The 22,598-nt window shown below is 39.2% G+C and overlaps 1 protein-coding gene across 3 annotated transcripts in view; it reads left to right on the top strand.

The window, feature by feature from the left end:
- The window catches only part of furina (furin (paired basic amino acid cleaving enzyme) a), an 84,716-nt gene that overhangs the window by 44,870 nt on the left and 17,248 nt on the right, over positions 1 to 22,598 (top strand). For all 3 annotated transcript variants that reach the window (XM_085373149.1, XM_085373221.1, XM_085373076.1), the window contains exons 4-8: positions 6,508 to 6,603; positions 8,524 to 8,652; positions 8,858 to 8,934; positions 15,824 to 15,912; positions 21,225 to 21,397. In XM_085373149.1, coding sequence (XP_085229275.1) covers positions 6,508 to 6,603; positions 8,524 to 8,652; positions 8,858 to 8,934; positions 15,824 to 15,912; positions 21,225 to 21,397 — 564 coding nt within the window. The remainder of the gene's footprint in view (positions 1 to 6,507; positions 6,604 to 8,523; positions 8,653 to 8,857; positions 8,935 to 15,823; positions 15,913 to 21,224; positions 21,398 to 22,598) is intronic.

Raw genomic sequence — 22,598 nt, 5'->3', positions numbered from 1 at the left:
TAAACAACAGCAGCATGTTTAAGCTTGATAAGCTGTTAGAATGTATTTAATATTACTTTCTAGTATCAGCTGATGTTTGCTGGAGCCACAGCTGTAAAAGCTGCTGGTCATGACATCGGTTTGGATATAAGAGGGAAACATGAAGATGAAACCAGGAGATGTTCTTACTGAATCATCAGAGCTGAACAGGTGATGGAGAAACAGGTTTACCTTTTAGGTGACATGAATGAGTTGAAGGGAAGTTATGAACTGTTTCTGAGAGACAAATAACAGCAGGATCCTTTTCTACATAGCTGACGGCTGGTAACTGTGCAGGGGCGGGTCTAGCAAAGTTTTGTCGGGGGCCAGTTTGGGCATTAACAGAGAAAGGGGGGCACAAATAAAAATTTTCCTTTATGTCATTTAAAAACTTAATAAATAAATAATTATCTGAATCTTACAACAAAAGTGGCCAACTGATTAAATGTATAGAAATCCATTATTGTATATAGTAACTAATAAGTCTAATATACACCCTAGTAAGCTATAGTACTTTTTCCTGAGATGTTGAATCTATTTAAATATTGTAGAAAAATAATTGATTTCTGTGCATTTGTTTTACACTTGCATTAAATTAAAGTTGATTACATCCATTGTTAGCCCTGCGACAAACTGGCGACCTGTCCAGGGTGTACCCCGCCTCTCGCCCTATGACAGCTGGGATAGGCTCCAGCGACCCTGAAAAGGATAAGCGGAAGCGAATGGATGGATGGATACATCCATTAAGGGCGGGGGTGGTTCCCTAATATTTTTGCTGGGAGTTGGCAACCCTATTAGTTAGGTTGCTTAATATTTCCACTAAGTACTCTTTAAAATACCAGAATAGGGAGGACGGTGTAGGTTTAAATTTATTAGATTGATCAGTGTTGCTGAACTATAAAATGTTTTGGGTAGAGTGTATTTTTTGCATACAGGTATAACAGAATAGCTTCAATCTCTTGTTTTTTTTTAAAACTCGAGTATGAACTTATACAAAATGCAGCAAGATATTTATAAAAAACTGTTTTATTGATTACTAAATGCGCTATATCGGATTCATATCGATATCTGCAGATATCCAAATTTATGATATCGGTATCGGACATTAAAAAGTGGTATCGTGCCATCTCTACTTAAAACCAAATCAATATAAAAAAAATAAATAAATACAAAAACTCGTCAAACATGGCAGCTTTGTAGTAAACTTTCTTTTTGTCTGTATCTGCTAACTACTAAAGTTGCTAAATTACTGACCCCATAAGCATAAATGCAAACATCAACTAGTGTACCAATCAATTTGGATTATAGATATATGACATGCCTCAACTTCACATGTAGCTAAAGCAGCAGGTTATTGTGCGACATGCTGGGGTGACCATCCGAAGCCAGTTTCAGTGTCTGGCCTGAGGGGTGCATAAAAAGGGAGCCGGAACTGAACCACCAACCCTGTAATTAATGAGCGACCCATTTTACCTCCTGAGATAATCCTTTGATCCATTAATTAAGCAATTATTACAGCTCTAAGCTCAGCTCAGTGGGTTTCCTATAGTATTTTATGTTAATTTTTTTGCCCCGTTGTTGTGTAATCTTTGAAGGAGCTGGAAATGACCTTCTGTTTTTGTGACAGGAGAGTTTAGGGTGACTTTCAGACCGAATCACATGCAGGAATCAAGAGTTGAATCATAACTTCCAGCTGATTGCAGTGGATTCTAAATTATGCAGAAAAGGAAAAAAACTATAATATTATATAGAATATAATATTATACTTGCATATATTTTATTCTATTCATTTAAACGCTGATGGGTTTTTGTTTGTTTGTTTGTTTTTTCTCCCTGACACTGGATCACAGTGATCTGTGTGCACTGGGTTTCACTGAAAAAAACTGACTAAAAAAACATGATACATAACTGTGAATAATACTACTTTTATAATCTGGCTCCAGCTTCTCAACACTGTTCCTGTCCTCGTAAGTTGTATGAAAGCAAAGAGGAGCTTTTTTTTACAAGTCTCTGGAAACGATATAAATGTATTTGCATTTAAATTGTGTCCTGTCTATTCTGTAAACCTCGAAATTTAATGCCCGCTACCGTAATCTCGACAGGTGCATCTGCAGAATCATTATGTGCATCAAAACTACTCCTGCCTCGGAAGAAATGAAATGAAATCTGCCTTGAAGTATCTCTGGCCACACACTGCATCTCTGCAGTACAGGTGCACACTGGGAGTAGAACAACTTCTGCTGGGTTTGTTTGCGTACATGTTAGAAGTGGTCAACCTCCCTCTTTGGGATTTCCTTTAACGCTGGTGTTCCATTTCCTGTTTTTGAATCCTTTTTTCCCCCACAGCAACTCAGAGAAAGTGGAGCCTTACAGTTTCATGTCCTCCAGTCTAGTTCACGATGGTCAGATTAGTATTCATGAGTTTATTTTATCAGTAGAGCTTTGCACAATTATCATTAACTTGCAAACGTATTAGTATTGCTACACATTTTAAACTTTCCTGTAATGAATAGTTTGATTAGAGCTTGAAAACCGGCAGGTCAGACTTGCATTTGCATCAGCCCAAGTGTTTTTCCATAAAATATTGCAGAAATGCTTCAAATAAAAGGAATTTTAAATCTTAGCAAGGCCCTCTGCAGCTTTTAAACTGATTGAGATGAAGCCTGAACAAAAGGCTCAGTAAACTCTCTTTGAAGAGCATCTAATTACTTACAAAAGCACCTGGACCTATGCCAGATCTCATAGAATGACGACGGAGCTGAGAGCACTGTTAATAGGGTCTGTTCAAGATTTAAAGCTTGGGTCTATCTACTACCTCCACAACTTCAGCTTTCCCGTTTTATGCCGTCTGTGCTTTTCCTTTTGGTTTGTTTGGGAAGTTTACTTCTATTCAACAAAATAATGAAATGAAGAAAAAGAAGATGCGCGCATACACAGAGCACTGTAAGCTGGATTTGCTGTAATAGGTTTGGCTGGTTGAGGCTTTTTATGTCAAGAATAATAACAGCTCTGTAAACATAAATGACATTGTGACTGAGGTGTGATACGAATGGCACTCTACTGTATTCCTTTACAGGAATGATTCCTCATTTGAGGCTCCAACTTGGTCCCTGTGGGAGGATGCTGTGTTTGTATAATGAAGGGCAAAGCAGTGGTTGGGTAAGATGGGAAGGGTGGGGAGCCTATGTGTTGCAGAGATAGGACTCTCCACCTAAACATGAGCCAAGGCAGTCTGTTTGTAAACATTAGTTGTGCGTTGGCCGGTCTGGGCGTATGAGATAGACAGTTTTTAATTTTCAAAGCCTGCTTTTAATAAAAGTGCCCATTTGACAACTTCATAGATACTTTGTGTTCTGTCACAGACTATTGAAGGTTTTCAAAAGACTCTTTTTAAAAGGTAGAAAGTGGAAATGCTTGCTACACTCCAGGAAAAAGTAGGAATCTGTTCAAGTTTGGTTTTGAAAAAGTATATAACTTACACCATTTCTGTTCACTGTTTACTTAAGTATGGAGATGCTCAATTTATAGAAAAGACACGCTATTAAAAATGATTGGTAAATAATGTAAGGTGTCAGCGGGGAGATGCATTTCTAAAACTCTGCATCCTCATTGCGTGCATAGTTTATGGACACGCCTGGGCCACTAATCTCTGCTGTCAGTTCCTTGTGACTAGAACTAAAGTACTCCTCTCTAATACATTAATTAGTGGAAAATTATGTCTTTGTTCAGTTTGATGGACATTTCCAAGAACTGTGTGTGACATTAAGATGACTGACTGCACAAATTAGCTGGAAATAACTGGTGTCACTGAGATGCCTGAAGCTGAAAGGAGCAGGAACTGTAACGACTGCAGGGAAGCTATTCTGCATGTTTGCTGGAAGTCGAGTGTGTATGACTTGGCAGTCATCTATTATGACTAACATAGGAAAGATTAACCCTGTGTTTTAACCAAACTTAACAGCTAATGGGACAAGTACTGATTTCTAAACTGCAGTGGCTGCTGTTTGTATCAAACATAGTGTTTTCTTTTAGTCATGCAAAGATGAAAAAGACCCTAAAAGGATCATTAATTTTATATTGGTTTTAATGTATAGAGTTTGATAAAGGTGGCATGCCTTCTCTGGCATGCCAGATATTGCTTTTGCATGGTTTTGTGTATGTGAATAGCTTTCAAGGGCACCAAAGGCATACACTTGAACTATGACTTGCATTAATTGATGAGATTAGATCTAGTAGTATACACTCCACACACCATGTTTATAGTGAAAATCCTCTGTTGCAAATTTTAGAATTTCCTGTGTTGCATCAGACTTTGCAAACATTTTCTGTCTTCCAAGAATCTTGATCTGTTTGAAGAGAATCATTGTGGAAATGTTGCACAACAACCACCGACCCTGCATAGGTGTGAAACCAAGATTAAGGTGTGATAAAAACATTGCAGAAAACGAAGAAGGGAAAGTCACATAGAACCACGTGATGACGCAGGAGAAAATGTCATTTTTTTTTTTTTTTATGACTGAAAATTACAAATTGGTCACGATGTACAACTGACTGTAGACATCCTTTTTTGTCAGTTGTGCCCTTTTCCTTAGGAAGCCAATATTAGAGTGACTGAGAGACATTGCATATCATCAGCTGGCTTTATTTCTCTAAACTGTACTGTTATCTGCCCTTTTTGGAGTAATTAGGGTACTTGTTAAATCTCCTGCCTAGAGATGAGCAGTTTATTTGCTTCTAGACATCTTTTTTTTTTTTTTTTTTTTTTTTTTTTTTAAGGCTTCAAACCAACCCAACACTAGACTAACACAAAAAACAAAAGCAAGACAGTTCTCTAACCTAAGATCAAAAACGGTATAAAACCAAATATCTACTAACTGCTACTAAGTCAAATTACAAGCATTAGCCAATAGCTCATATCAATAGGCAACTTCTAGTACTTCTTCTCTCTCAGGGCAAAACTAAATGTTGGCTCTTTGTTGTGAGAGAGAGAAGAGATGGTTGTCAGGTGGACTTTACAAAGCTGCTAACTCTACATAGCTTGGATTGAGGAGAGATCAGCATCAAGTGTTAGCAAATAGCACACATGATACAGGCAGGGATGGCTCCTGAATTTTTACATAGGGGTGGCCAAATGGGGGCCACTAAAAAGTACAGTTTGTTTGTTTTGTTTTGGGGTTTTTTCTATGTCTAAGTTCTTTGGATGCATCTGGGCAACTCAAGGTTCAGTATCTTGCCTGAGGATACTTTAACATTCAGAACTACCAACCCTCCAGTTTGCAGACAATCCCCTCGACCCCCTGAGCCACAGCTGCCCTGGACATAACCTGCTGTGTGAGTCTTGCAAAATGAATGGTTTGTTTGATTGGCTTCTTTTTTTTAGATTTGATAGAATTTGATTCAGTGCTGAGAAGCAATATTTAATATACTTTATTATGTTGTCTCTGTGTAGAACATGACATTTGCTGTTAAGATATAAATAACAGTCTTGGAGAGAGAGAATCATGGTAACCTTTTAGTCTGAGATGTTGCACCACCTTGATCTCACTTCAAGAGAATTGAAAATGGAAAGGAAGTAAGCGTAGACATTTATTTTTCTGTGTATGGTAACACTTTTTTTTTTTTTTTTTTTTGTAATAAATATGCGTGCTTATTTTCAGTCTGGTGTAAACTGCCACAGTAACACTTCACCCCCGTTGACCCCGGATGAATCTGGATGTTAACATTTCCGCTTGAATAGATTGACCTCACGTACATACCTTAAGTGAAATACCTCCCTTTTGTCACTTTTTGAACTGGCATTGCTTCAGTGTAGCTGTTGAAGTGACCTTCATTTACTTCTTGCTTCTCTCAGCCTTGTGTCTCTAGTGATCTGTAGAGGCGGGGAGAGGGGTGTGCTGCGATTTAGTCGTCCTTCAAATCAGGTGCTCGTCCTTGCAGCAGGCACTTCTCTGTCTTCCTCCTCTGACACATTTTTCCCCCTCTCCTGTTCCCGTGTAACCAGCCGTTTTGCAGTACAGCAAGAACAATTCTGCAGAGGGTGTAAAAAGGCAGGCTTATATTCACTGTATTCTGCTTCTGTCAACAATTCCTGATAGAGCTCCCATGTTTTGAAAACCCAGTGCAGACTTGGTTACTGTTCTGTTTGGCGTTGGCTCAAAATCTGCCTCCGTTTGTCTGTTGTTGGTTTGCATACTTGTCTAGGTGCACCCACAAGCAAAGTGAGACAGAAATTTTTAATTAGTCCTGAGCTGCTCTGGAATTCATTGAGTCTCATTAGTGAGGAGTCCATAGTGCTCCTGTGCCTCTAATCTCACCATGTCTGCTGTTGTCCTGCTGAGGACTCTCTATTAATTTATGTGACATGGTGACACTCGTGGCCAGTTCATTTAAATTTCTTGTACTGTTTTCTGAGTGTGGTTAAAATGTTTTTTATTTTATTTTTCAAGAATCACCATTGTTAAACTCATAATGTGTCCTTTCTCTGTTTAGGTGACCTGGGCAGAGCAACAGGTGGTAAAACAGAGGAAAAAGAGGGATGTTTTTGAAGAGCCTTTAGATCCCAAGTTCAGAGACCAGTGGTATCTGGTAAGTATAAACAAGAGGCCATGGGTTTTTTCCTTTTCTTTTTCTGTCTGTCTTTGAAAAATAATAAATAAATAATAAATAAGAATTCTGTGCTGCAGCCTAGTAGAGCTTTTTATCTGTCTAAAGTCAATATAGGTAATTACATTTAGAGCTGTGATATTTCCTCAGGGTCTGAAAATAAACCTGTATGAATCCAATATACTTTTTGTGTGTGTTTTCGGGGAGGGTGCTGTTTGTCTGGCTTGTTTGTAGAACAAGACACTCTAGTGTGACTTTACCTAAAGGACTCAGCTTTAACAATAGCATACTTTCGCACACCGAGCTCCCCTCAGCTCTGAATGGCATGTTTCTTGAAATTGATGGTTTACTTTGGTCCATAAACGGCACAGCAACAAAGAGCAAAAAGCGGAGTGAGAGAGGGGTGATTCATCTCGAAGTGCGCTTGTTTTCAGTCGATTGATTTTCACATTCGACTTGAAGAATGCCACTGATACACTGGCCTGTTAAAAGCAGCAGTAACAACTCTGGAGATTTTCTGTTCAGCCTCACTCTTCCTGCAATTACTGTGAGGTTGCTTGAGGCAGAAGATTATTCATGGTGATGCAAAGCACGCTTGTTTCACCACTTGTTCAAAATGTCTTCGCTTTAACGCACTCTGTTCTCCACTGTGCTTGAACATTTAGTGGCACTTTGATAAGTAAATGTGCCAAGTTCACAGCATTTAAGAGTTGAACTGTTTAGTAAAAACCTGTCTGTGATACATGTAGATATGTTTTATGTGAAAGTTGGGGGAGTGCTTTTAGTGTCTTTCGAGGGCTGCAGCTAATGATTCTAATCATTCCTTTTGTCCAGCTAATCCACTGGAGAGCACAGAAGAGGATTATACTTCTGTCTGTTTCAGCCTTGCAGAAATAAAATGAAGAAAATAAGTAAATGGTTGTCATTATGCAAAATGCATTGGGTGGATTTGAATAATATTGGTGATACTCAATTGTCCAAAGAGGTCGTGAGCATCAGTAATGTGCTGCTCTTCTCTCAATGCACTAAATAAGTCTGATTCTCATTAAAACTGAACCAGACTGACCACAGGAGGGTGTGCGTGGGTCTGTTGGCAGGGTTTCCAGCATCTGCTGTTACAATGAATATTTAATAATGCTTATATTTATCAAGGAGGGAAAAAAGTCCGATTAGACTCATTTTTGTACAATTGATAAATCATGGGCAGATCTCATGCTCAGCTCTACATTTGCTCGAAATATTCTAAAATTAAGAGAGATGGGAAAGATTTGGTGAACAATATCCAAAGTGAAACCTTGGACATGCCTCTCAGATTTATTATTCAGCAAGTGTGTCAGCCACAAAAGACCTTTCCAGTCTGAATCAGCATTGCAGATCGCAGCGTTTACGTTTTAATTTATTTTCCTGTCGATGGTTTAAAGGTGTCAATGGCAGTACAAGCTTGAGGAATAAAAATAATTCTGTCTGGTATACTGCACTCACAAGGGCTTGAAATTTAAGAGGAAAATACAGTAAACGCTACACTAGACACATTATATTTTAATGATGCACTTTGAAAATAAAAAGGGCTTTGAAGTAGTTGAAAGCAAGACGTGGCTTTTGACCAAAGGTCAAGCTGAATGTTGAAAGCCCATCAAAAAGCATACTGAATGATCATTGCTATTTTCCACTTCACTATATCTCTGGCTTACCAGGTATTAATAAAACATGGTTTAAAAAAAAAAACAAAAAACAACTTTGCAAAAAGCTCAGCCTTCACCTAAACATGTTAAATTGCTCTTATTTTATTAATTTGTTTTTATTAAAGGTGTCCTTTTCACATCTGGTTAAAACTGATTGTCATCCCACTGATATTTTTCTCATGGCTAAATTCTGTGTATTTCATTGCTCTCTGCCCCTCAGTACAACAGCAACCGCCATGACTTGAATGCTAAAGTTGCATGGCAGTTGGGCTACACAGGCAAAGGTGTGGTGGTGTCAATCTTGGATGATGGAATCGAGAAGAACCATCCTGACCTGATGCAGAACTATGTGAGTAGCACTTCCTGAGTAGCACCTGCTAAGGTTTTGTTTTTTTTCCATTCTACTTGTACAATTACAATAGAGGGCTATTCTAAGGATTTTCAAATTAATTCTGCAGTGGTGCCGTGCTTTTATTTTTCTGTAGTAACGTTTCTAACACTTACATGCTTTTTAAGTTCATAAAAATGTCAGTAAACAATCTGTCCTTTCTAAGGACCCGGATGCCAGCTACGATGTGAACGATGGTGATCCAGATCCCCAGCCTCGATACACACAGCTTAATGACAACAGGTAAAACTCTACTCAGATAAGATCTTAATTTACTCTTGGCCTTCCCTGAAACCACCCTCTTGTTCTTCTTTGTCAAGATAAAACCGAACTTGTTTATTAATTTGTCCACCTCCCTGTGTAATAGCTCACAACTGAAATCTAGATAAGTCTGCAGCTGTTTCCCATCCTCTGCTAAGCCTGGAGGCATAAATTCTGAGGGCAGATACAATTAAATGTAAAAGGCTGTAGGTTTTGTTTTATCAAACAGCTTCTTTATTTTTCCCCTCTCTCTCGCTTTTTGGTATTTATGATATTTGATATTTCCGAAAATGTGCCGCTGCCTTCTAAAGTAAACCTTACTCCTGTCATATCCACAACATAAGTCTCTGAATTGATTTGGCCTTTAAAAGTCGAGCGTTTCTTTAGCCCAGATAAATCTGCAGAAGGATTAAGGTAGTGTGCGAAGAAAACTACTTTCTTGCAGTGGCATCTGCAGATGGCATTAGGAGTTGTTTACCATCACAGTGACGTCTTGCAGAGAATTGATTGAATTAAGTTCATCAGCATTAATGAAACAGCAAAGCTCTTAGCTCTGGAGGGTCTCTGCTTGCTTCTCTTCATTCTCAGTGCCTGCCTTCTTTCTGGGTTTAATTTCTGATTTGCTGTAATCTGCTGCTTGTGGGCCACTGGCCTGAGAGGCTTTTTTAACTTGAGGCTCACCATGATTACTGGTGAGAAGATTATACTTGGGCATGGATGAAAACGCAACAGGGCCCTGGAGCAGGCACCATCAGTATGGAGGCCAGAGGGATACAATCAGAGTGGCAGCATGGCCCAAACGTATTGAAACTATGCTAATGCTGAATCAGCACCTTAAAGGCTTTGTCGAACATACAGGGGTTTGGGGCTGATTGTAGTAGTTAATTGCTTTCAAATGAAACATAGTTCACCATAATTTAAAGCAGAAACACAAACAGTTATCAGCAAACGCTTGGAACGGTGAGACAATGCAAACAGTATGTGCCATGCTTTCTGATTTAGCTCAGTTAAGTGTTTTTAACAGCGACATCAAGATTTTCTTGTGAAAGAATGTGGAAAAACATCCCTCTGGTGCGGCTCCATATATCCAAAATCTATGCCAAGGCACGCTTAAGCTCTTCTAGCTGCTCGTAGTGGCCCAGAGCCCAGCTAAGACACTTACTATTGATGTTTACTTCATTTTTGGTTGCACCTCTTTCCAACCCTCGCTCACCTCGGCCCTTATCTCCTGCCACCCAGCTCCCTGTGTCTGTCTTATTGCTGGAACAATTGAGTGTGTCTGTGTGTGTCTGTGTCTGCACGATGTGTGTTTGCCTGTTATCCTTGCTCTACTGTGAGGTTGGTGCAGATGCATGTGTAAACAGCCTGTGGGCAGGCATGAAACTGCGTAACGTTGTGTTAAACTGTAAGTGTCTGTTCCCTGCAGAAAGCTCAACTCTGTTCACCTACATAAGGCAGTCTTTCTCTCGCAGCATACAAGCAGCAATAAGGACCATTCACCGTCATGTTTATCTAAAACACCATGTGATCTAGAGGTTTCTTTTTCCAAGGTTTCTCTCAGTTCTATCAGAACGGTTTCCAAAATCTGCATTTCTTGATTAATGTTAAACTGACAGTCTACAGGGATACTTAAAAAAATAAATAAATTTGAGCCTGTGAGCTTTTAGTGCTGCTGTAGCACAAAAACCATAGTCATGATTATTTTGCTCAATAGTTGGAATCTCAGTAATTTAGCAGAATTATTCATTAACTTAATAAACATGCAGCAGGGAATTTCCTTGAACTTTATATATAATTCATATGGAAGAAAATTGTGATAGGGGACACAGGGTGTCCAGTTGGCACTCGATCCCAGACTGGTGTGTTTTTGAATAAAAAGCACTGTAACAGCACTGCCTTGCCTTAGGTAGCTGCTACAAACTGGAGCAGACATGTACAGTAGCCACGGGGAGAGTGACTGAGAGCAAAAGCCAATAACTAACTGACACATTGGTTTTCAGTAGAGTGTGACCAACCAGCTGAGAGATCCTTAAATTCTCGGCAGCTACGAGCCTTTCACAGAATCTCCACCACAAATCTTGCTGCTACTATCTTACTGTTTATGACTCAAGCTTAACTAAACTGAATTTAGGCTTTTTGTTGGGTGAAAGTGTGCTTCATGTATGACACAAGTTGATATGAATGCTTTGTTAATAGCCCATCTGTATCCGTACACAGGACTGACTAAACATGTGACCTCAAAAGAATTCACTGCACAGCAATGGATAAAACGCCTGCTAACAGTAACCTTGTGAATACTTTTCCAGACCTTACGTTGATCTCTCAGGACAATTTACCTCACATTCCTTACTTCACTTTCCTCTGCAAACATAAGCAGACACTTTGACCTGTGGGTCTGATTGTTTGTTAACTGGTAAACCATCAATAGACTAAAGAATGAACAGAGAAGGTGGTTGTTCAGAGACCAGCCAGCGAGTATTCCTCGAGTTTGAGGACGACAATATCATGTCTGAGTGAAGCAGTTTAGGTTTTAGACAAAGCTGATTGTTCTGCCAGCTGTGGGTCTGAATACTGATTGTGTGTTGGCCTTGGGCCTGCAGCCAGCTGTAGTTGCTGTAACCCAAGTCAGTCCTTGTGCCTCGAGTCTGCCATAGGGCTTGTTCCTGCTGTAATCGGAACAGAGCTTTGTTGAAACTGCTCTTTGTTCACCATCATTTTTTTGTTAGAAACAAAGAATCCAGTTATTGAACAGTGTATCACATACAAAAGGTGTTTCAGCGTTTCTATGGAGTTTTTTTTTTCTTTTTTTTTTTTTTTCCTTTTCCAGGAAAAGGGAGATTTTATGGCAGCTCAGCAGAGAATGATAATTAAAGGTCTTTATTTATTTATTTATTTATTTATTTATTTATTTAGGAGAATGTTTTCATACTGTAACTGCTAATGATTGTAATTGCTAATTTAAGCAGCATAGCTATAAACCCACCAGTCAAAAAGTAAAGTTGGTAAAGTGGGAGGCATTTAATGACATTAATGTATACAGAAATCAGATTTAATTGTCCACATGATGATGGATAACGGTGCTTTTATTTCTGTTTTCTTTGTACTGTATTCCATATAATAAGGGCTTTCTGACGCACTTGCCAAACTACATCAGAATGGGAAATGTATTTCGGAGGAAGGACACAGAAACAAGGCAAACAAGTTTTGTCCTGTGTAAATGTAGCATGATCAGTTTAAGAAGTGTGTGCAACTGAGTTTAGAAGACTGTTTCATATTATCTGAGAGCCTTTCAGTGTCAGGGAATTTATCAGGACGATATTACAGCCGTGATAATTAATCTCTGGGACTTGTTAACAACTGATTGAACAGTCTTGTCAGTCAGCTCTTTGTTCCTGCTGACAATGTCTGAGTGGTTTCTCTGGAGTACTTCATGTGAAGATCTCCAGCACTGTGCTGTCAGCTCTTTAGCCTCCTGCCGGAACCCTGAGCACGAGGTTCAGTCCAGGTTTGCTTTAATGTGATGTCTTCTCAGGAACTCGAAACGGTAGAAATGAGGACAGTCAGTGAGCCAGCATTCATTCCTTCAATCACGTCTCGCTCTCATTATTAGGACTGGAAGCTCCCCGAGGCTAATCTTTGTGAATGATTATGCTGTTGACAGATGAACTCAGAGTCATAGTTTCTAATTAGATATGGAATCAATCTGCATTTGGAGATTTTGGGCAATAAACTATTAAAATCTTTCACCGGGGTTCTATTTGATATTATTATAAAGGCTTCCCTCTTATTCCTTTTTTCCTTTTTTCCCCTCTCCTCACCACCATTCATCCAATCTGCTTCACACCCAAGGAAGTGAAGTCTTATTTTGGGCTAAAAGTTGATTTCTGTTATTCTTTCACAAGAAAAACTTTTGATCACGACATCCTCAGTAGGCCACTGTCGATAGGGAGTGTTAGCAGCGTGATCACAACAGCTCATTGAATAGGGCTCAGTCTAAACTGCGAACAGTCATTGAGACAAACTTATTACCACCTGATGTGAAGATGTTGAGGAATGCTATCTTTAGTAACTATCAGCTGTCCCACCATCTGTTTTATCACCACAGTGGTTATTTAACGGCAAGCAGCTAGTGAAAGTGGAGTTTGGGACCGATTAACTATTGTGGTCCGCTCGATAGGCACAAGCTCTGCAGCTAAAGCTCGCTTCACTTGTGTTTGAGCTTGCATGCAGTGAGAGACACGTATGAACTTATAGCTGTCCTCCTTTCAAAACTCACACAGTATTTATGTGTGAGTTTTTGCACGCTGTACTTCTTATAAACACTCTGGCTGCTTGTTGTTTACTATAGCAGCACACATGCAGGGCAAGTATTAAAGCCTGTGCATATAAAATCAATCTAAATAATGTCATTTCTGGATCGCAGTCAAAGACTAATGCTGTTGGATCATTGCAGGTAAATGTTGAAAACTCAAATCAGCTGTGTATTTGCTGACATATCCCATTTCCCCCCCATGATAAATGACTGCAATAACTCAGTTGTGCTGCAAAGTGCACTGGTCCCCCTCTAAACAGGGACAATGTGAACGGGCGCTGCACCAGTTTTAGAACACTGTACTGTCTCTGCAGAGAGAGGGGGTTTTGTGGATGTGTTGCCCTCACAACCTAAAAAGCTGATACGGTAGTAAAATTTCATTTGAGTAAGGGAGTAAGCTTCTTTGCCCAATTTGGCCCAAAGATGCACCCTTCTCTCTTTCTCTCCCCCCCTTTTCTACTGACCTTAGCAACGAGTAGGAGGAGCAAAGAGATATCTTTGTGTATCCATTTCATTTCTTACAGGAAAATGATTCCCAAAACCCTGATTACGCAAGTCATTCTTGTATAATCAGGTTCAGAAGCCCAGGGCTCTCTCTGTGAATCATTTGTATCCCATGAACAGCCTAGCATGTAATTGACTTTAATGCATGTATTAGAGGAACACTTCAGGAGGGATAGGCCTGTGCATGCCTGGGATCCCATCGCGGACACCTGAGCTGTTCTTTATCATCAGTTTTCTCATCAAAAACACGGATGCTGTAGGATCTAAGACTCCAAAGTCAACAAACACACACTGCTGGGATTGCTGTGATAAAGTTCACTGGAAAATCCAGATGACGTGTGCATGCGTGTGTGAGTGTTTAACTTGGTGTCTGTAAAGATGTTTTTTATTATCCAACTGGGCCTCTGCTACCAGCTCAGTGGTAACAGAGGCCTTTAAGAGACGTGGCACTTTTGTTGCCTCTTGCATTAACATTAACCTTTGCCCTCTTATTTATTTAATGCTCATTTAGAACTACTTATGACTTGAGTAGCCGTCTACCCTAGGGCTGTGCGATATGACCAAAATCTCGTATCCCGATATAAAACATCTATTGTCCTGATAACGATATAAATCACAAAAAATTTAATATTTTCTGTAAATTCTGTGAATCTCGGGTAGGTGAAGTGTTTCCAGCTGCGCGTCATGTACCTGGAGTCCAGTGTTTTAATTGATGCATGAAACTATACTTTTTTTTTTTTTTTTTTTTTTAGACCTAGGTTGTAACGGCCACCGTTTTCTTTGAGTATTTATTACACGGCGTGCTGCGGGGAAAGCCTGTTCTAACGTTTGAGTCTAAGGTTTCTTTTTTAGCACTTGACGACTCTTTTTTTTTGCTTCTCATCCGTCAATACTCTGCACACTTTTTCACGTGATTCAGTTTATTTTGAAAATTCTCAACAGGAACGTGAGCTTTATTGTGAAAGGTTTATGTGGAAAATAAACAAGCGGACATGCGACGGTGTTACCGTCGTTGTTGCTAACGACAACCCATAGAAACAGGCGCTTGTCTGTCTGTAGTGTGGTTATATTAAATATGAGGAAGAGAGAACTTTAAGAAATTAATATAGCCACTACAGTGACCATCAAAACGATGAAAAAATATTGCCGTAAACAGTTTATTTTGCGACACCACGAAACAAATGATAGCGTAAAATGAAACCATAGTCGTTTTTATATCGTCATCCAATATATATCGTTATATCGAACAGCCCTAGTCTACCCTCAGACCATGTTCTTACATCAGATGCAGCCCATTTTATCAGGGAAGGCTGTTCACTGCTGATAGGGTGTTTTGATTATTTGGTTTGTGGTTTGGCAGGTTACCCGGAGTGCCTCAATGAAAGCCTGCTGGCCTAGATAGTTCCTTCAGTAGTGAAGGTCCACTGTATCTGTTGTTTCCTGATGAATCCAGCATTCCTGTCTAGGAATGGCTGCAATCCAATGGGGATTGCGCCATGGTTTAGAGGGCATTAAGAGTGCATGTCCATCTGGCAGGCGATGGGAATGCACTTGACTGGAATATGTTCCCAAGCCCTTCTGTATCTGCTTTTTGTATCTGCTTGCAGCTTATCTTGCTAGAGAAGTTCAAACTTGATGAAATAGGCGTTTTGATAACAGCAGATGTGATTCTCAGTTTCTTGCCACTAGTGTTATATGGCCATTTATTTTTTTCTTTCACTTGACCGTTTCAGGCTTTAGGCTTCCTAAGGTTTACTTTTTCTACAAGGACATGGTAATGCACAGTGGTTTTCAGTCATAAACATTTTTTTCTTTAATGGTTGAATTCAGATTGTTTAAACAATCAAGGCCAAAGAGTGTGGGTGTGTTTTGTCTCAGTCTGCAGCTTAACCACAATGAAAGATGAAGTTGAGTATTTCACAAGTAACTTTTTGTTAGACAAGTGCACAACCTGCCGTGTGTGTGTGTGTGTTTATATATACAGCAAAATGCTGTCATTAGGCAAGTAACATTAGGATAAGCAGTTTGTCTGACGTTCTCATTCTTTCTTTTAAGGCATGGGACCCGATGCGCAGGAGAAGTGGCGGCAGTTGCCAGCAATGGGATCTGTGGCGTTGGTGTGGCTTACAACGCAAAGATCGGAGGTATGGTGTGGATGATTGATTCAATCTCACAGAGGCAAAACTCAGTTTCATCTCAGGTCTTATTTTTTTTCTTCCTTTTTTTTCCTCTGACTGCCAGAATGAGGTGAAATACTTGTTCTGCTGTGCCTGTGTTATTTTCAGCCCATTTCCCAGGCACAGCATGCCACTGAATCTCTTTGAACATCACCACAGTTGTTATGTGGATTGCCAGTGTGTTGTAAGTGTAATGGTTTTGCATGGAGTAGCAGTGCTGAAATGCACTGAAATGACACAATCATATAGCTTTTATTGAATCTCCATTAGCCATAACAGTTTGTATACACGCTACACATAAATAAAAATGGCTTTTATACTTCAGGTGTTCTCTTCAGGCAAACTGTTCAATCCCCAAACCCATAAAATTATTAGTTAAATTATCTCTTTAACATTTTGTGACAGTCCTTAGCCAAGGTCAGTGCCCTGCCTTACATTTGTAAGATTTGTATTGGCCCCTTAGTCCAGCTCTCCACATAGATGCTTGAAATTAAGCTTTTTGTGGTGTAATTTTGCTGACAGACATCAGCGCAATAAATTGCAAACTCTGAATATTTACAGGCACCTTGTTGTGCTGATGGTGTCTCAGAAGAAATGAAGGGCCTCCTCAAGGTTTTAACTAATTCAGCATAAATGTGAATCTGCAATCTTTAGTTGGTCAAAAGCAAATCCTGCTTTAGGTTTTTTGTCTTCTGTTTTTTAAGCCAAGTCCCAGACAGCCAGAAGTCAGATTGCTGTTCTACACGTTTGGCAGGGTCTCGTTGGCACCCTGCTGTAATTTCAGCTCCTGCTGTTTTCAAGTGATGCAACCACAAATTGACTGTGTCACTCTAGCCAAAGAAATGCCATCACCTCGTGTCTGTGTCCATCACTGTGCACATGCAGGCTGTTGCTGGCTTTCATCTTCACTCGTTGTCTTTTTTAATTTAAGAAAGCAAGTCCAATGAAATAAATCCCAAATGCATATTTGTACTTCGTTGTTTCTGGTTTGCCTCGTTGTTCTTTGTTTTACAGATATATTTTCCATTTTCATCAACAAGGCAAACTACTAATGCAAAATTTATGTGGCAGATTGACCCAAAACAAATCGGTTGATAGAAAACAATTTTCTTAAAGTATTTCTCTTATTTCTTTTTATGAAATAAAACAAACCAATTTCCTGGTTGCAGCTTCTCAAAGATTCTTTTCTCACTTTTATCACAAGATAAATATTTCCATCACTTAAAAAGTCATATTTTTATTATTTTAAACCATTTTAGATGTTTGTTTGATCGTTTAATTAACCTATTAACGAGTTTCCTAATAATGAAAACCCTAGTCTCGGTGCTAATGCCCGTGATCATCTTGTTCTCTTGTGTTTTTTTTTTTCTTAAATGCTTATTTTGAACTCCTAATGGGTTTCCTTGTTAATAAACGGTTTCAGTGAGCTAGCAGTTAAAGTGTCAAGGTGCAACTCCTCACAGATGAATAATCATATGCGGGTGTTTGGCCTTAGGGGTCGGAGTGTGCTGTGTACCACTGTTAGTTTTATCTTTAAATGATGAAGATGCGGAGCAGCAGTCAGAGCCTGCTCATTTATGAGAATATACAAAAGTGGAGAGCGTGGCAAAATATTTTGAAATATTAATTTGTTTGTTCTAAAAAGGATTTTGCACCCCGATGGGTTGTTTTGCTTCTGCCTAGAGGGAGAGAGCAGTTTTATCGTTTCTCTTCCCATCCTTCAAAAGAAACTTCAGTAGCTTTTTGACATTATAACAAATATCAGATTCGATTTGTACATCTTGAATATCAATTATTTCATCTTTAAAAAAAAAAAAAAAAGAAAGTGTAATTACATTTTTTTTTTTCTCACATGCTAAAATTCCAGCCACATCAAATGGGCGGTTTGAAAAGAAGTTGCTGTGGAGCTATTGCCACTACATGTGTGCTGTGTTGATGATGATGATGATGATGATGATGAGGATAATGGCTTAATGCTTGTTTTAGTGCAGAAGACATATTGTTTTGTCAGTGTTGTGGTGGTCTGATGACTCCAGGATGCAACCTAATGATGTTTAGTCCTTTTTTAAGGACTGCACATGCTGTAGGAGCTTTTTTTTTTTTAAATCTAAGTACACGCTCTAGCTCACTATGTCTCTGCTTATCTCAATATCCTTCTGCCTACTTCCAGCTGTTATAAAGTTTGACTACTGTGTTCTTTATCTACACTTAAGGCTCTTTTCGATCAGTAAAGTCCAACCAAAACCACCATTCACAAATGACTAAAGTGTTATTCTTTTCACAAAGAATAACACTTTATTTTCTTATTACAGGGTACAGACATTTGCCAAAAATTTGCCTGACATATTACAACACAGTAACATGAGTCCAGATTGTGCAGATTCTTCAATAGCTCTAAAGAAATGGAAGGAAATGTGTTCGTCAAACATCAGAAACAAGCGAGGGAAACCCATTTATTGTTCATGCTGTCATTATTCCAGTAGCATAAGCTGGTAGGTAGCGGTGCAGCAGTGCAAAGTTGTTGGGTTTTTTTTGTTTTTGTTTTTGTCGTCTTTTCTTTTTTTTTTTTTTTTTTTCCCCTGCACAAGATCACCTGCCATCTTATCACCTGCAGAACTGAAGCCCATTGTTTAGCCAGAATCCTCTCCTGTGAGGTACTTTTATGGTTGTTTTTAAATTAGATTGATTGACTGACTTCAGCATTCTTAAGATTAACTGGGGTAAAGAAACAAATAATCCTCACAATTAATTAGAAAAGTCCCAGTTCTGACAAAAGTAGAAGCTGATACAGTAGCTTTGACAACATTAGGAGGGTCACCACCTCAAACTCTTTAAATCTTCTCTGAAATGTTTCACTTCTTTGGGTTTATGGTAAATAGACTAAGACAATTACACTTTGATAGATGCATCTGGGGTTCAGTATCATGTTCTAAGATACTTTGACATGCATACTAGAGCAGGATGGGATTGAACCACCAACATTAAGGCTCTTGGGCCACAGCCGCTGCAGGATGAGCTCATCGTTCCTTCAGGCTGGTCAGCATATGGCACATAGAGGTGTCGGTTTGTTCACAGTTCACAAGAATTGAAACTCCTCCAACAGTGTTGGCCAGAATTTAATCAAAGCTGCACACAATTATCACCTAATGGGTCTTCACCAATTTTTTATTTTTATTTTTTTTAAACCTGTTTCTCTGTGGGGGATGGTGAGACGGATGAGCTAATAATTCACTGCCGCTTTTTGTTTCCTCCAATGTGTGGCACTTGGACATTACAATCAGTTGTTTTATTTGTTCGTTTATTTTTTAAACACTTTAAAAAGATTATTGACAGAAATGCAAATAATTAATAAGATTCAGAGGCTGGAATGTGGAATCTGCTCTAGAACTGTATTGAACCTGTAGTATGGCTCTTAGCCTCTCTATCTTGGGGAGATTGTGATTCAGGATTTTGGACAGCTAGAGGAAATGCTTGAGTCTCCTCGTCGACCTACACATTCCTCTCACAAAAATGTATGCTGCCATGGAAACGCTAGTAGCAGTTTGGAGCTTTTGGAGAATTTCAAAGAGCAGCTGCTTTGTTACTTATAGCCATATATAACAACATGAAGTAACCTGACCTGTAATCGGAGCAGCAAATTAGTTTGTTATTAAAGTGCCTTGGATTCCCCCACCCCTGTCACTTTTCTTGTGGAAGAACACTTGTTTCATTGCGAGACGAGTGTCTGAAAAAAATAATTGGACTGGACAAACACCTACTCTACATAGCCATCCTGCATTATGTGTTTTGTCACTGGCACAGCATATTCTTGCTATCATTTGCCTTATAAAGAAGCTTTAGTTTAACGGATGCTATTAGCCACTGTTAGGTGTTGAAATAAGAGCAACTTTGATCAAATTTACGCTCTCACAGCTGCACTAATTTCATGTAGACACAGAAGAAGAAAAATTGTTTCCTTTCGTCTTTTTATCTGAGTTTTTAGTCACAGGAGTCTGCTTCACACTTCAGGAGGTAGTTCACCCACAAACCAGCTCAAACACCAAGGAAAATCAATAGAGATAGTGTTTGATTTACGTGATGGGCTCCGTAATCACAGCAGGTAGACATAAAACTAACGGCAGCATGCAGCACACCACTGCAGGAGCTTTACAAATACACATGAACGCTGTATCGAAAACACATGTGTAAATATGCAAATTAGACACTACAGCGGTAGTGTTTTGTGCCTACACCTTGCTGAGTACATTGTCATTTCATGCTGCGACACTATGGCAAAGAGCTACAGACGACAGTAACAGGTTTCTGCAAGATTGCCGTCAACATCAGCACTTTGCATTGTTCAGTTGTATTGAAAAACTACACTAATTTAGCATTGCATTCATTCATATGTATGTATATATGTATGTAAAATACACATTTTATTGCATATATTTTTCTTGCTTGTCATGACCGCAGGGTAGTTTGAGTGCTTATCGTTGGATTCAAGGTGAACCAAACTAAGCTGTACACTGTACAGGTTTAAAAAACAAAAAAAAAAAAAAAAAAACTCAAAACAACAACAAAAAATAAAAACACCAAAAACATCACAGTTAACAGACACAAAATTAAAAACTAGTCATTAAAAAAAATCTACTAAAATATTTATAACGCATGTGTGTGAGACAGATTCCCAATTCTGCTTTAGTTTTTGGTATTTGATTGTAATGAAAAGAAGTCTGTCTAAATCTCCTTATGGGCGACCAAATCTCTCAATTTTTTTTATTTTTTATTTTTTTTTTTAAATCACTTTAGCTTTGAGATAATTTTTCTACTCCGCAGATGTAGTTGTGATCTTATGATGGCTTAAGCGTTACACCCTCTACAAAATGCCTTGTTTAGATGAGTTGGTGAAATATTGATCAGCCGTCTTGTGATAAAACATACATCCTCTTTATTGCATGAGGGTGTAATCATCGATAACCTTGCACCTGCCCATTACCAGCCATTTCATTTTATACAAATTCACTCTTCCAGATGCAGCTTCGTACCTTATGCAGATGGTTCTGTATCTGTAAAGGCTAAATGACACGCACATTTTCAGTTAACCTAAGCATGTCAGTAAATTCTCTGGCTCCTGGAGCAATTCTCATTTTCCAAGGTGACACGCAGTGAAACTGAATTAGCATCTTTGATTTACAGTATCGTAAGAATTATGGTGTAAAAGTAGTAATAAATCCATTTCTGTTTTGCCATGCCGTCTTTGACGTAGTTGACATTTGCATTTGTGAACGTACATGCAGGTGTGCGAATGCTGGACGGTGAGGTGACTGACATGGTGGAGGCACAGTCTCTCAGTCTGAATCCCCAGCACATTGACGTCTACAGCGCCAGTTGGGGTCCGGAGGACGACGGCAAAACTGTCGATGGACCGGCCAAACTCGCCAAAGAAGCTTTTATGCGTGGAGTTACAGAGGTGTGTGTTTGTGTGATGCAGAAATTATTTACTGCCTGTGTGTCGCTTCCTTTCAGCAGTCAGTAATTGAACTGTTCAAGCATGAGAGGACACAAGCGGGAAGAACAAAGCGTTTTTTGACCCTGACAATTATGAATAGAAAGGAATGTCCTCTGAAAGCCACCCAGGAAGAAAACTCCTAGAAAATGAAAAGCGGCAGCACTGGCAGAAATCAAATGTTTGTTTGTGTGTTTATGCCTCACCCCCCACCCTCCCCTTTTTGTCTAGTTGAAGGGTACTTATTAAACTCTGAGTTCGTCTTTTATCTTTGCATCTTTTTTAGATAATCAGGTTGTGCTTTCTTTAAGTGTGAATTCAGTGCTTATTTCCCACCTTCCCAAGGTTGTTTTTAAGAATTCCAATTAAATTCCATTAAGTTAGCAGAGCTTTAAATTGCTTAATGACAAGCATTTATAATCAAAAGCTTCCAAACACATGCTTATCTATATGCACATACACGTAGAGGGTTTGTAGAAAAGTAATTTCAGAAACTTTTCTGCCAACATCTAACGACGCGATCTGAATACTAAGCGACCATGCATACCGTCATGTCATCAGCCCTGTTGTTGACTTGTTTTAATGCATGTGACACACTGGGTGTGTGTCAGATATGTGAAATGAACAAGTTAACAGATTAGTAAGTATACAGATCACACCCCGACCTCTCACATCTGCTCGCCATGAATAAACACATCCATCCCGCTAACACAGACTCTTGTTATGGAGCAGTAGGATTCAAAGCATGTGCCATAAAGCTTGATTGGAACCGCTGACACTGACTACTAAGATAATTGCCACAGTGACAGCACTGTCAGATGGTGGTGTGGGTGGTGCATGGCTGGAATTGATCAATGCAGAGAGGGAGAGACAGTGCCACTCAATACAATAAAGCCGCTCTTAGATGAAAATTATTGCACTTCAAAGGCTGAGAGGTTGGATGATTTATTACAATGAGCTGTTGTCGTATACTGCCTTTCCATATTGAATTGCTGTCATGCGATATTTGGCTCTTTGTAATTTAGTGAGTGACCACCCAGGCCTGTACGTTGGGTTTTAATGGGACTCTTTTTGAAGCGAGCTCTGAAGTGAACTTGCCCCACTATAATTGGGCTTCCTATTAAAGATTGAATGAGATTTTGTTCTTCTGTGGATACTGTTAGTC

This window comes from Diplotaxodon limnothrissa, linkage group LG1 (assembly GCF_057381915.1).
Source record: "Diplotaxodon limnothrissa isolate DT_005_m linkage group LG1, D_limnothrissa_male_GT1.1, whole genome shotgun sequence".
In the NCBI taxonomy this organism is placed as follows: domain Eukaryota; kingdom Metazoa; phylum Chordata; class Actinopteri; order Cichliformes; family Cichlidae; genus Diplotaxodon; species Diplotaxodon limnothrissa.
This window is presented reverse-complemented; position numbering and strand designations above follow the sequence as displayed.